The sequence below is a fragment of the Azolla caroliniana genome, unplaced genomic scaffold (genome assembly GCF_043228905.1).
Source record: "Azolla caroliniana isolate FFs.n. ecotype wild unplaced genomic scaffold, voAzoCaro1.0.p SCAF_3, whole genome shotgun sequence".
NCBI lineage: Eukaryota > Viridiplantae > Streptophyta > Polypodiopsida > Salviniales > Salviniaceae > Azolla > Azolla caroliniana.
This window is the reverse complement of record NW_028230438.1, coordinates 19,670,975-19,685,223: the sequence shown is the minus strand read 5'-3', so window position 1 is coordinate 19,685,223 and position 14,249 is coordinate 19,670,975. Positions and strand designations below refer to the sequence as shown.

Below are 14,249 nucleotides of genomic sequence, written 5' to 3'. Positions count from 1 at the left end.
GATTTCCATGATGCACGTACAAAAAATTTATATATTTTAAAGGCCCTAGAAAATGAAGATAATTTATTTTATAGTCAATTGTGTACCTACTTGTGCAATTCACCCAAGTTAGCATGTCATGGGTTGATCATCTATGTTATCCTTTCATGATGAAAGGAGGATCATTTTTCGAGGATCATCATATTATATCTTCGAAAACAAATAGTGCAATGAGTATCATGGGGATGGATAATAGTTGCAAAGTGCAATGATTTACAATTCATTTTCTTTGACTTTCCACGCATATTTGTAATAAAATCCTTTTACTATTGGAAATTTAGAAGATAGTTGATTTTGATACTCGATGAATATGTGACATCAACATGCGTTGATTTCTTAGAAGCCTTTCCAAAGCATATGTTCTATGGGCACTTTATTGTTTTATCTACATATAAAGCCATAAACTTGGGCCATTGATGAAAATTAAATCATTGCATATTCTTTAACAAAGGCTATATCTTTGATATATTCACTAGGATACCCTTTATTTTTGACAAAAGTTACAAAAATACTCCTAGGATTTAATTAGGCCCAACGTACAATTTCTTAAGCATAGTTAGCCATCTAATGCTTTAACTACCATACAACTCCCAATTCATCAATGAGGTAGGAATTAATTACTTTTGTCCCTCGATTAATGATTGATCATCCTATCAATTGTTAATTAGGAGCAATGTTAGCTTGGGAAATTTTCCTACTTAGAACCAAATGAAGGGATATAGTTGTCACTCTTAAGTGAAGGAGCATCCCAATAAATATGCAAAATCTTTGGAACCTATGGTGTTTTTCATGATTCTCTTGGTTGCCACAAGCTAGTTATCCTTGTGGTAACTATTCTAACACCTCTTGCTTCAAATTGTGAAAGACTAAAGGATAGATCATTCATGTTGTCATAGTTTGTATTTGAATTGAAAATTTTGTTCTCCTTGAGCTCATCTTAAGACACGTGCATTATCTTTTAACATATTTGCTACCCCAACCAAACTCCCCACCTAACAATGTCTTCTGCTTGGATCAACACTCAAGTGCTCCTTAAGACCAAAAGTGGGTGTTGAGTCCCGCCCCCACCTCACGAAGTGAGTAAAATAACCTTAAAGGTAGTGTTTTCATTGCATGTAAAACAATTGGGACATGGTCTTTTTGGCAAGCACGCGGATTAATGTCTTCTCATTCAATATTGTTAGTTATATTTGAATAGAAAGGTTTTAACATAGATAGAGAAAAATAATATAGAGGATGATCTTAACGTGGAATAGATATAAATTAGTTTGTATTAATTGTTGAATACAATATCACTATTTTATCTCTCACATGATGATCTCCACCTCTTTGATATGAGGTCTTTATACACTTTTTCTTGTTTAGAGCATGTATATACATGGCATGACACTTCTAATTCTCTAATATATGTGTAATTTATATTTTATTTCCGATAAGGTTTACTATATCTTAGTTGTATAATAAAAAACTTTGATATAAGAGAACTAAATGGATCAAGTTTACGAAAAACTACATGAAATTTATGGATGAAATGATAGTGGACAATGTTCCTCCAAATTCTGTCATATATGCAAGCGTCCTAAAATCTTGCATCACCTTGAAAACCTTGCCAAAAGGACGAAAATTACACATGGAGATTTCAGAAGAGGCACGAGATTTGTTGATTCATTGCCAAATCAAGATCTAGTCTTGTGGAACACATTGCTTTTAGGATATGCCGAGTTTGGGCCAGATAACAAAGTGCTACATTGTTTTACACAGATTCAATTAGATGCTTTATTTCCTGATGTCATCACATTGACATGTATAGTGAGAGCTTGTGGCAATTTGAAGTCAATTATTGGACAAAAGATACATATCCAGATCTTATTGGCAGGATATGAGAATGATAGGTTTATTGCTAGTATGCTGGTTGACATGTATACCAAATGCAAGTATCTTCTAGATGCATGCATGGTTTTTTATAAGTCTAAACATGATGGCATCTCATGGAATGCACTAATTATTGGACTCTTAGTTTGTGGATATAGCTCACGTGTAGGAAAATGTATCGAAAAATTGTATTTAGAAAAGATACATGTGGACTATGGCATATATGTTGTTGTCTTAAAAGTATGTAGTAGCATTTATGCTCTCAATGAAGGTAAAAAATACATATTGAAATCCTTCTGAAAGGATATGAAAAAGATATTTTTGTTGGATGCAATTTGGTCGACTTATATGCAAAATGTTGTGTAGCCTGCAAGGGACATTGCATCTTGGAATGCAATGATAAAAGGGTTTGGAATAAACCAATGGATATATGGTTGTCCAATGTTGAACCAAATGTATTCTAAAATCAGGTCTAAAACTTGATGCAACCACATTCTCATGCAATATTCATTGTAATCGTGGACTCTTTTAATATCAATGGAGGATTTTTTTATGATTTTCTTTTTTACATCTTATGTTTACTTTCAAATATGTGATTGTACATTTTATTCAACATATATAAATCAAACTTATTTCATCCACAATGAGCTTCTCAATAGTGACCTTTCTTCAAATGTTACTTCCAAGGTTGGCTCATGATCCATCCATCCATGACCTGTGTATGAGCCAAACTATCATAATTATCTCTATATTGTCCATATTGCTATAAGTAATTGGGTTCTATTGATAAACCCATGATCACTTATCTAGACATTAAGAGGACCTTACATTGTAAACCCTTCCATTGCAACCATTCTACATCTCATGCTTAGTGTTGATTACATTAATTATACTTAGTGCTATTTATAGTAATTCTTACTACATTTGCACGTGTCACAATACAAATTGTTGTAATCACATCATTAAACACTAAAAAGGTGCAAAACAAGTTCTTAGGGCATGGGAAATATCCATATGGAATGTACTACTAGTGATATTAGAAAATGGGGGTGCGAAAATAGATAAGGTACCAAAGGTGCACTCATCATTCTCCAATTGAGAATGAAAAATCTAGTTGTAGCATATCACATTCACTTCCTCCTAACATGAAGCCTAAGGACTAGGGACATTGCAAACATTGATTGAAACATACACAACATAAATGGCATTCCTAAATACTTTTGAGTGGTAATCGATGAATAATTATATGTGAACTTTCATAGTATACGTTCTACTACTTTAGACTATCTAATGAATCTCATTCATTGATAAATTTCGAAGGATTTGGCATTCAAATTACATTGGATACGGATGGCATCATAGGCCTACTTACTTCTTTGGGTTTTCATGGGTTGGGTATTCCAAAAATACCAAATAGAGTGAATCATGAAAAAAGGGCAAAATTCTGTATTTATAACATGAAACCACTTAAAACTTTTCAATGAGAAACATTGGCATGATCATGCACAAAACAAATGTAAATTGCACATTGAAATGATTAACTATGTTTCACAAATATATTGCCATTATTCGTTTAAAATTTTGAGAACTCATGTTACAAATTCTAGAAGGCCATGAAATTTTATATACATATAGACATGCATATTGCACATGATCTATATCTTCCAAGAGCCTAAATTTAGGTACTTTTGAATTAAATATCTAGCCCATACATGCACATGAAAGGATGAATAATCTTTTACCATTTATGTATGCCTTTGACTCTAGTGCAACGGATTGAAAAGTGTTAAAATCAAATGGAAATTAAGGGATTACAAAAAAGAAATCACTAGCACGGTGATTATATTGAGATGATTCACCAAATATTTCATGTGTTGAGGTTTGTTTTTCTTTATGGACAAGAGATGTTGGTATGCCCTTAATGTGGGAGTGTGTGGCTATTAACTAAGCCTTTGGCCTAGATACTCATCAAAGATTGTTTAATTCATTGTCACGCTCAATTGTGTACAATCATATCCCCCTTCATATCTGTAGACGCATACAACTCGTTTTCAATGCGTCAAGTTACTATATATTATTTTCCCATTTCTCAATTTGTGCATTCATCCTTGCATTGAGTTTTTTTCTTCTTTTACCTATCATTCTCGAAAGGTCTCCGACATTTAAAACTAAATTTACCTCTTAACTACAATCATGTGTGATTGGTTTGGCCGTTTATGCTAACCATTGGCGCAAAAGCATAGTGAGCAACAAGCCAATAAACATTTTGAGCACATGATGGATTGCACAAGACACGAGATCTCAAAACATCGACACTTTACAAATCAATATAGTGCTACAATAATAATAAAGGAAAAATACCTATATACATACAAAGTCATTTTTTTTAACTTATAGTGTTTCTTTATTCTTCTCTCCTAATAATATTTATGAATAGTAATAAAGGGACATGCCACGTTCAATAGCACAGTTGATGAGTTTATTGGATCTATGAAAGGATTTCACAAAAGTTGTCTTTGTTCTTTCACCTAAAACTAGTGTCCTTATGATCCCTTCTAATCACTCCAATAATTATCTCTTCAATGCCAAATCACACTTAATTAAGATTGTTTCAGTAGGCAAAACCAATGGTGGACCTTAAGAGGAATCTAGTTATATTAATGGGTGTGACCACCATTGTGGTGGTGATTAGTGCAATGAGCCTATACAAATTGAGTGGTCTCACACCCAAGCATGAAGTGAGCGATGAAGTGTTCGTGATGGTGGAAAAGATCGAGGAGATCCAATCTAAAATGACCCATAGAATGGGCCAAGAAAAATTAGAGAAGAAAGATACTATCATTTATTCTGAATCTATAATGGCCTTGGATTTAGTGAAGAGTTTCTTGGTCACTAAATTTGTTCCCACTTTTAGAATTGGTGGTGATGGAGAGAGTGGCGATAATGATGATGACAACGATGATGTGGACTCATCCCAACCCTTAGTTAGCTTCTTTAAGACAGAGGAGATTAAAAAGTATCTTAAGCTCAAGCAGAATAGGCATAAGAGGAAGAACTTTATGGGGGCTTATGCAACACTTGGTGCTATTGGGCATGCTTGTGTGTCTATGAAAGTAGAGCTTGAAGAGTACATGGATTATGATGTGGGTGACATGTGCAAAGATGATTGGCCACTCGGACAACGTTTGATGGTACATGGTTGTGACCCTTTGCCACGTCGACGATGCCTAGCCCTTAGCCCCAAATACTATCGAAGACCCACACCCTTGCCTCACTCTCTTTGGGACATACCTGATGACCAAAACATCCGGTGGAGTAAGTACACTTGTCGAAGCTTCAAGTGCCTTGTCAATGCAACACAAAAGGGTTTCTCAAAATGTACCTCATGCTTTGACCTTGAATCCCATGAGAGCCCTCGTTGGATGGTTATAGATGACTCTAATCTTGATTATAGTGGGGAGTCTCCTGAATTCCTCATCGTTGATGTCCTTGCTCTCAAGCCACTTGGAGAAATTCGCATTGGACTCGATTATAGTGTTAGTGTAGGTACATTTGCAGCTCGCATGTATGAACACAATGTGACCATTGTTACTTCCACACTCAACCTTGGTGCCCCATTTAATGAGTTCATTGCTCTTCGTGGCCTCATCCCTCTCTATATCTCTCTTAACCAACGCCTCCCTTTTTTTGACAACACACTCGACCTCATTCACACCAATCTCCTCTTCGATGGATGGATCGACTTACAATTTCTTGATTTTATCATTTTTGATTGGGATCGTGTCCTTCATCCTGGGGGTCTTCTTTGGATTGATCGCTTCTTTTGCAATTCAGAAGACCTCAATGACTATCTCTATATGTTCTTGCAACTAAACTACAAGAAGCTGAAGTGGGTGGTGGTGCGTAAGACTGATAAGCTCGAGAAGAATGAGATGTTCTTTTCTGCTATTTTGGAGAAACCACCTCGCCCTTTCTAAGTTTTGAAGCAAACCCAAAGTGAATGTTTTCTTCCATTCATTCTTTAGGGTTATGTATTATGTATAACGTTCAACATTTTTAGTATATTTTTAAACATCAACATTTTCTTAGTTAACATTATCAAATTTCTGCTGACATGCTAAGTTAATGCTCTAAACATTTATTCAATCATGTTTGTCAAATGTGCCACATTAATGTTTGTGACTATGATTGATGCTTGAATATGTCAACGGTTATAATGTCATTCCATATATTCTAGCATGTTATGGTATATTTAATTATTATAACATGTAACTAAGCTCTAACATGAGTATTATTATTATTAAAGAAGATATCCTGTCATTAGTGTAAACATTTAACAAGATTTTAAACTCTAAGTGATTAACAGGGGAAACAACCATTTCGTAGGTTGAAAATGTCAATAAGGAGTGCCATAATTGGATGTTGTGAATAGAGTAGTTGTCTAGACGATAAGAAACTCATGTCATTGAGCAATTTTAGCATCATAATCTCCAACTATACCATCCCACTGACCCATCAAAGTATGAACTATGTCTAAACAAATATTTGAAACTAATTCAACTGATGATGTTTTAAGTTGATAGAAAATGAGAGAGCACCTAGCCTTCTAGATGTGATATACAGTCGTACTACTCACTATCTCCCATACTAGTTGGAGTTCCTTCCGTATTCCTGAAAACTATAATGATAGTAATTGTAATGCATGAACACTTACAAATTTAGTGTAAAATCCATGTTCCATAGATTCAATGTCATAATGGAACGCGTCATGGATAAGTGATGTCCAAACCACCATGCCCCAAGTGAATATCAATGGGGGAAAATAGTTAGCAAAAATTCTAAGGAGACATTGCCATATCGGTTGAGACTCAATGCATTCCTATAAACAATGTTTTTGAGTTTCCGTTTGTAAATGACATCGAGCACAACCAGAATATACGCCCATCCTATGCAACCATGTGCCAACCAGCAAGGCTCGATGTACAAGTAACCATTGTACATGCAATATTTGGTGTGGCTATTTTCTTGCCCTTAAGATAACCCAGAAGTTTGCTAGGAATTGGGGAGTAATACTTTATTTATTCCAATATTGAAATGTAGCCGGTAACACATTCCGTGAATCTGAAAGCACATGTCTTCACAACTGTACAGAACATTGGAAGAAATTGAACTTGTTACTCGTAAAAGGATCTGTCCACTGATAATCAATTGGGTTCCAATCTAATCTGAATACTGGTTTTTTAGCCAACACCCACAACTTGCAATGTGCCCTTATTTCCTCTATCAGTGGATCAATATACCATTTACGATCGGCATATCCGATGACCCTTATCTTGTGTTCAATAGCATGAGGGTAATCTATCACCATTTCCCCCAACTGAGACAATTGATTTGTTTCATCCACCTCAAAAAATCAGTAGGTCTTATCTTGTGAATACCCCTTAACAACCAAGAGTACTTCCAATCTTGAAAAAACCCGCACCCATCTATGGTTAGAGTTATTGGGTAGTATGGTGAGTCTACTCATAGCTTCTTGAATTTGTTGATACATTATATTGACCGCCATGCATATTATCTAGGATTTCTTTTTGCTCTTCCCATGAACACCATAAAAATTATTGCATGGTCCTAACTGATTTTTCCCTAGGATAACCATTGTCTAGAACCCAACACTAAACCATCTGATGTTGTAAACAACGGGTTCTAGACTATCCTTTGTTTGAGATACTCAAGATAATGTTTGGGGTTGGGTTGATTGCGAATCAAACCAGGTAACACTTGTTTCCATGCTGAAAATAGTGTCCTAATAAATTTTTCTTCCCATCTATTGCTTGAAGGTACTTGGAAAATTTCCCGAAATATCCAGTTTACATCCTTGGACCAAGGGGCACCTAATCGAGGAGAGCAAGCTGAACAACCCTCAAGTAATAATACTTTCCATATCTCTTGCCCCAAAATAAATCCTCTAATGAACATTTTACTTAATAGTGCTCTTGATTGGTCTATTGGATCAATAATACCTAATCCTCCTTTAGAATGAGGTAAGGTAATAACATCCCATTTCAATTTAGACGTAGCATTGCCTTCCATTTTACCGGACCACAAGAAACTACGAATCAATCTAACATGAGTATTAGTGTTAAACATGTGTGGAATGTTTTAAAGCTAATATGTTGAAGGACAATATGAGCTAGCTTCACATTATAGCCATGTTTTCTCAAAATACCAGGATGGAAGTTTGCTTATTCTTTTAGCAATCAAATATCCTATTTCTTCCCTATTTTGTATTTTTACAGAAGTCATATTTAAACTCATATGACCTTAATATTTAAACTCATATGACCTTAATAGGATATTTCTTCCCCATTTTGTATTTGTATAGAAGTCATATTTAAACTCATATGACCTTAGGGTTATTTACAAATATAGCCTCAGTGGGCTTACTCTAACATATTTACAAATATGTCCTTGGATCCGGTTTGAATCGGATCCATCCGGATTCACTCGATCCGGTTTCTTCACCCGGATCCCATCTGGAGGGACCGAATTCCCAACAAATACATAGTTGGTGAGGATTGAACCTACAACCTCACATGAATAGATGTCATGCTCAACCATTTTGATATGAGCATGCATTTGTATATAATGATTTAGTATTCTATAGTCTCCCATATAGTACATTTCAGCATCAAAATATTCTAGCCATTAGTATATTCTAGAAATTTTGTACGAAGTATTCTAGACAGGTATATTCTAGAGATATTCAATTTCGAAACATGTATAAATACTTGTAACCTCATTGGTTCCTTTCATGGGATTCAACACCAGTCATTGACACATCAATCTAGTATTCTTGTTCCATTCCATCTTGTCTCGTTCTTCATCTCTATCTTCATGCTCTCCATAGCATCGTAAGCTCATAGTCTCATCACTCACATCTTCTAGAGTTTCTAGCCTCGTTACTTCTAGTTCCACGTTCGTCATCCATGCTCCGCCATTGTCACGAAGATGCGCGTGTGTGCGTGCTTCGCTTGAGCGGGACCACCGGGATCTCGGACCGGGGAGGACGTTCGCAAAATTGTCGAAAAGATGATGATATGGATAGGAGTCGAGGATACCAATGTCACATTTGAAAAGATCGAAAGATTGACGATTATAAGAAGAACAATAATATTGATCGAAGGTAAAAGAAGAAGAACAATAAGAAGTCTATTTATAAGAAGAATTGTATATTGATGGTGATGATGATGGTGATATCACCTCTTGAGCCCCCCCTTTACACACTCTCTACTAGGGTTTTTATAGGTTTGTTCATGCATAAAACCATGGGCTAAAACCATGGTTTTGTGCACATGGTTTTACTTATGACATGCACAAAACCATAGGTTTTGTTGAGTGGCAAGCTCAACCGGAGCCGGATCGGCTGAATAAGCCGGAGTCGGTAAGCGAGACGGATCAGGCGAAATGGATCGGTATGACGGTGAGCAACCGAACCGGCAAGCAGTGGAGGCCGGGTGCAATCCGTAATCGGCAGTCCAATCGGAAGCCTAGAATAGGATAGACTACTAGGTATCTATAGTCTCGTAGTAAGTGTCAGATGCTCGTGTGAGCATTGAAGTACATGGTACTTCTGTCCGTCCCAAGAGGACTTGTATAAATAGTGCTACTTAGCACAGTGTGTAAATGCAGTCTTAATATAATTTCGAAATTGTGTTTTGCTCTCCCTCTCCCTCTCTCTCTCGCTTTGTGTGTGTGTGTGTGTGTGTGTGTGTGTGTGTGTGTTGTTCCCTGTTTTACGATTCCGCAAACACTTACGTTTTCATGGTATTAGAGCGCGAGGGTTGAGAACCTCTGCTGCAGACATTTACTCTTGAGAAGAAAACCCTAATAGGTCGAAAACAGACACAGTAGAAGACATGGATAGAGGCATGGCTACGTCGCTCCCGATGGAGAAGCTCGACAGGAGCAACTACGCATCCTGGTCTTACAAGATGCACCAGTACCTGCTTGGACACGGGTATTGGAGTTATGTCGAAGGAGCGAATGATGCGGCACCAGACTCGGCACACAAGGACTTCCCGGTATGGGAATAGGCGGCAAGCAGGGTGATGTACTGCTTCGCGTCCAGTGTCGGCGATCAGCTGCTCAGCCACATCCGTGATGCCAAGACACCGAAGGATGCTTGGGGGAACCTTAAAAAGGTTTTCGCCGCAAGCACCACTGCCCGGAAGTTGCAACTCAGACAGGAGTTGAGCAATGTTCGACAGAAGAACATGTTCGTGGCAGACTACAAGGGCCGGATAAAGGAGATCTGCGACTCGCTCGCCTCTATCAATGTTACCGTAGAGGAAGACGAGATGGTGCAGGTATGTCTCGGAGGCCTGACGTCCAAGTTCGGAGCGTTCCGGACTGCGGTGTGTACAAGGGAGAATACCCCCTCATTCTTCGACTTACAGTCGATGCTCCTTGTAGAGGAGAACCACGCTGGTGCATCTACCAGTGCATCCCCGGACAGCCGAATGTTGTACACGGGAACAGATCGGTTCCGTGGGCGTGGTGGAAGAGGTGGGTCGGCACGCAATGGAGGCGGCCGGCAAGAGCAGGAACGGAGGCACTATGAGCGTGCCGACAACAGTTCTGGGACTTCCACAAGCAGGGGGAGTCAAGGCGGTGCCGGAGGCCGGCAAGAAAAATCTGCTACGGAATGCTGGTACTGTGGCAAAAAAGGCCACAGGGAAAGCGAGTGCTGGAGAAAGCGTGCCGATTCGGACAAATCCGGATCCGGCAAGACCGGTAAGGATGGCCGACAAAACTCGCACTACGCAAACGGATCAGGAGGATCCGGAACCGGAAAGGTCGGTAAGGGGCCAGCCTTGGTGATGAATCACAAGGCAAACTCAATGAAGAAGACCACTTCCAAAACGGAGGAAGTGTGGTATGTTGATTCCGGCGCGTCGAACCACATGACGAGCCACAAAGAGTGGTTCTCCTTTCTGGAGAAACCGGATCAACCAGGAGTAGTCGAAACCGGAGACGACACTCCTCACCCAATCGTGCACGTCGAAGAAGTCCCTCTAAGCCACGTCGGACAGAAAGGGAAGCTGATGAACGTATTACACGTTCTGACAATCACGAAGAACCTGGTGTCCTTCGGTTAGATTGTCGACCAGGGGATGCAGGTGCGGTTTACGCACCTCGGGTGCTTCATTCAGGATGAGGGCGAAGTCATTGCGCAAGGGCGCAGAGATGGGAGGATGTTTATCCTCAACACCAATGACTTAGGCACCGCTTTGTTCGCGGAACGACAGAAGGTCGAGTCGGACATCGACCTGTGGCACAAGAGGATAGGCCACGTCAACTACCGGAGGCTTCAAGACCTGCAAACGAAACAAGTCGTTTTCGGTTTGCCGAAGTTCAGCGGCCGGAGAGCCGAAATTTGTGAAGCCTGCCAACTTGGGAAGCAACACCGGCTTCCATTCCCCACCGAACGGAACCGGAGCTGTAACAAGCTCGATCTCATCCATTCGGATGTGTGGGGACCGACACAAAGTGTAAGCCTTGGCGGGAGCCGATACTTCGTCTCCGTCATCGACGACCATACTCGACATACTGGATCTACCTCATTGAACGGAAGAGCGAAGTCTTCGACTGTTTCCGGAGCCTCCAGAAGATGGTGGAACGGGAATCGGAGAGGAAGATCAAATGCCTTCGGTCGGATGGCGGAAAGGAATATTTTTCCGGCCAATTCACTAGTTATCTGCAGCAGAAGGGAATTCGGCGAGAGTTCAGCTGCAGATACACACCGGAGCAAAACGTTGTGGCCGAAAGGAAGAACCGGACACTCGTCGAAGTGGCAAGGGCAATGCTGGAGGAAAAGAGCATGCCCCGGTTCTACTGGGCAGAGGCGGTCTAGACGGCCGTCTACATACAAAACCGCATTGGTGACAAGGTGTTAGCTCATGAGCTATATTTCGGGCGCAAGCCGAACTTAAGACACCTTCGGATATTCGACAGCATAGCGTATGTGCATGTGCCGGATCAGAAGCGGAGAAAGCTGGATGCAAAATCGGAAAAATGCATCCTAGTCGGCTATGCTCAAGAGCAAAAGGGGTATAAGTGCTATAACTCTCGGACGAAGGAAGCCCGAGTTAGCCGGGATGTCGAGTTCGATGAATCGGCATCTTGGTACTCCGTACCGACTCCGACTTCCGATTCTGACCCAATGCCGGAAGATCAAGCCAGTGAGCCTGAATCAGCCCTGGCAGAGGATGATGGAGCCGGGACTCAAGATGAGAGTTCGGAATCGTTACGGTTGAGTGGACCGAACGAGCGACTGAGTCGGTTGGACCAGTCGGATGAAGAGACGGCAAGTGGTGGAGACTCTGCCGTACTCTCCCCGCGCAAGGCACCGAGGAAACGGTTCACGCGCAAAGAGAAGGAGAAGAGGAAGATGCCGGAATTCGAAACCGGCAATGATGAGTCGGATCAGTGCGTATCCGACTCCGGAAAGGAGAAAGGCGGATCTTCGGCAACAAAGACCGAACTGTCCAAGAAAGGCCTCAAATCAGGTGACGGTGCGTTGCGCTGATCAACCCGCCAGAAGGATCCCGTCATGCGGTACAGGTACAATGAATACATGGCGCATCATTATGCGTACATGATTAAGGTAACAGAAGTGCGTGAGCCGGAGAGCTACGCAGAAGCGGCAAAGGACGCAAATTGGCGTACCGCTATGGACGAAGAAATGCGGGCCCTCGATGCCAACGAAACTTGGGACCTAGTTGATCCTCCTCGTCACTGTAAACCGATCAGATGCAAATGGGTGTACAAGGTCAAGTACAACGCCTACGGTTCTGTTAACCGGTACAAAGCCCGGTTAGTGGCAAAGGGATACGCGCAGACCCACGGAATCGACTACGATGAGACCTTCGCTCCTGTGGCTAGGATGACGACGGTTCGTGTGGTACTGGCGGTTGCTGCGGCAAGGGGGTGGCATCTTCACCAGATGGATGTGAAGAACGCCTTCCTTCAAGGAGAGCTTGAAGAAGAAGTCTTTATGACTCAACTCCCCGGATTTCACTCGGAGATGAACAAGTCGGCGGTATGCCGGCTGAAGAAGTCGCTTTACGGCTTGAAGCAAGCCCCCCGAGCTTGGAACGCGAAGATCACGCACCGGTTGCGTAAGCTGGGGTTTGCTGTCTCTAAGTCGGACTCTTCGTTATTCATCCGGCAAGGCTCTGACGGTCCGGTATGTATACTCTTGTATGTGGATGATTTAGTCATCACCGGACCGGGTTTTCCCGAAATCAACCGCGTCAAGTCCTAGTTGTCGGACGCATTCGAAATGAAGGACCTGGGGGACCTTCATTACTTTCTTGGGATCGAAGTGATCCGGACCCCCGACGGCATATTGCTCTCACAACGACATTACGTGTTGAATATGTTGTATAAGTTCGGCATGACGGATTGCCGACCTGTCTCCACACCCCTGGACCGGAACCAGAAGCTCCGTCCCAACTCCGGACCGACCTGCAATGAGAAATGGTTCCGACAGGTTGTCGGAAGCCTGATCTACTTAACCATCACCCGACCCGACATCAGGTATCCAGTCGGCATGGTAAGTCAGTTCATGCAGAAGCCGACCGTGGAGCACCTTCAGTGCGCGCAACGAATATTACGGTATGTCAGCGGCACTAAAGACCGGGGTCTGCTATACCGGCGAGGTATACCCGAAGAGCTTGTCGGTTACACAGATGCTGACTGGGCCGGCGATGCGTCTGATCGCCACTCCACTTATGGATACATGTTCTCCATAGGTAGCGCGGCCGTTGCGTGGAGCAACAAGAAGCAACCCACAGTGGCTTTGTCAAGCACTGAGGTTGAGTACCGGGCCGCTACCATTGCCACTTATGAAGCCATCTGGCTTCGACGACTGCTGCGAGACTTGCGGATCGAGGTGCCGACCCCGATCCCGATTTACTACAATAACATGAGCAACCTGCAGCTCGCCAGGAACCCTGTGTTCCATGCTCGCACAAAGCACATCGAGGTGCACTACCACTTCGTGCGTGAGCGGGTCCTGAGCGGTGAAGTTGACCTACGGTATGTTCATACGGGTCGGCAAGTTGCCAACATCTTCACCAAACCGCTCGGATCGGACAAGTTGCAGCAATTTACCGACATGCTTGGTATTCGGCATCTCGACGTGCCGCACTTGAGGGGGAGAAGCAAGGGCAAAGTCTCTACCGGTACTGACCATGAGGCGGAGTCGAATGAAGAATTCGATTTCGGTTCACCGGCTGAAGAAGCCGAGGGAAGCATGGAGAAGGCCAAGACTC

The 14,249-nt window shown here is 41.7% G+C and overlaps 1 protein-coding gene across 1 annotated transcript; it reads left to right on the top strand.

Annotated features, from left to right (window-relative positions):
- Positions 1-4,392: 4,392 nt before the first annotated feature.
- LOC147866425 (putative methyltransferase At1g29790) lies at positions 4,393-5,999 on the top strand. Its single transcript, XM_087316871.1, has one exon. The coding sequence runs from the start codon at positions 4,539-4,541 to the stop codon at positions 5,886-5,888; it is 1,350 nt and encodes a 449-aa protein (XP_087172997.1). The 5' UTR covers positions 4,393-4,538; the 3' UTR covers positions 5,889-5,999.
- The last annotated feature ends 8,250 nt before the right edge of the window (positions 6,000-14,249 follow it).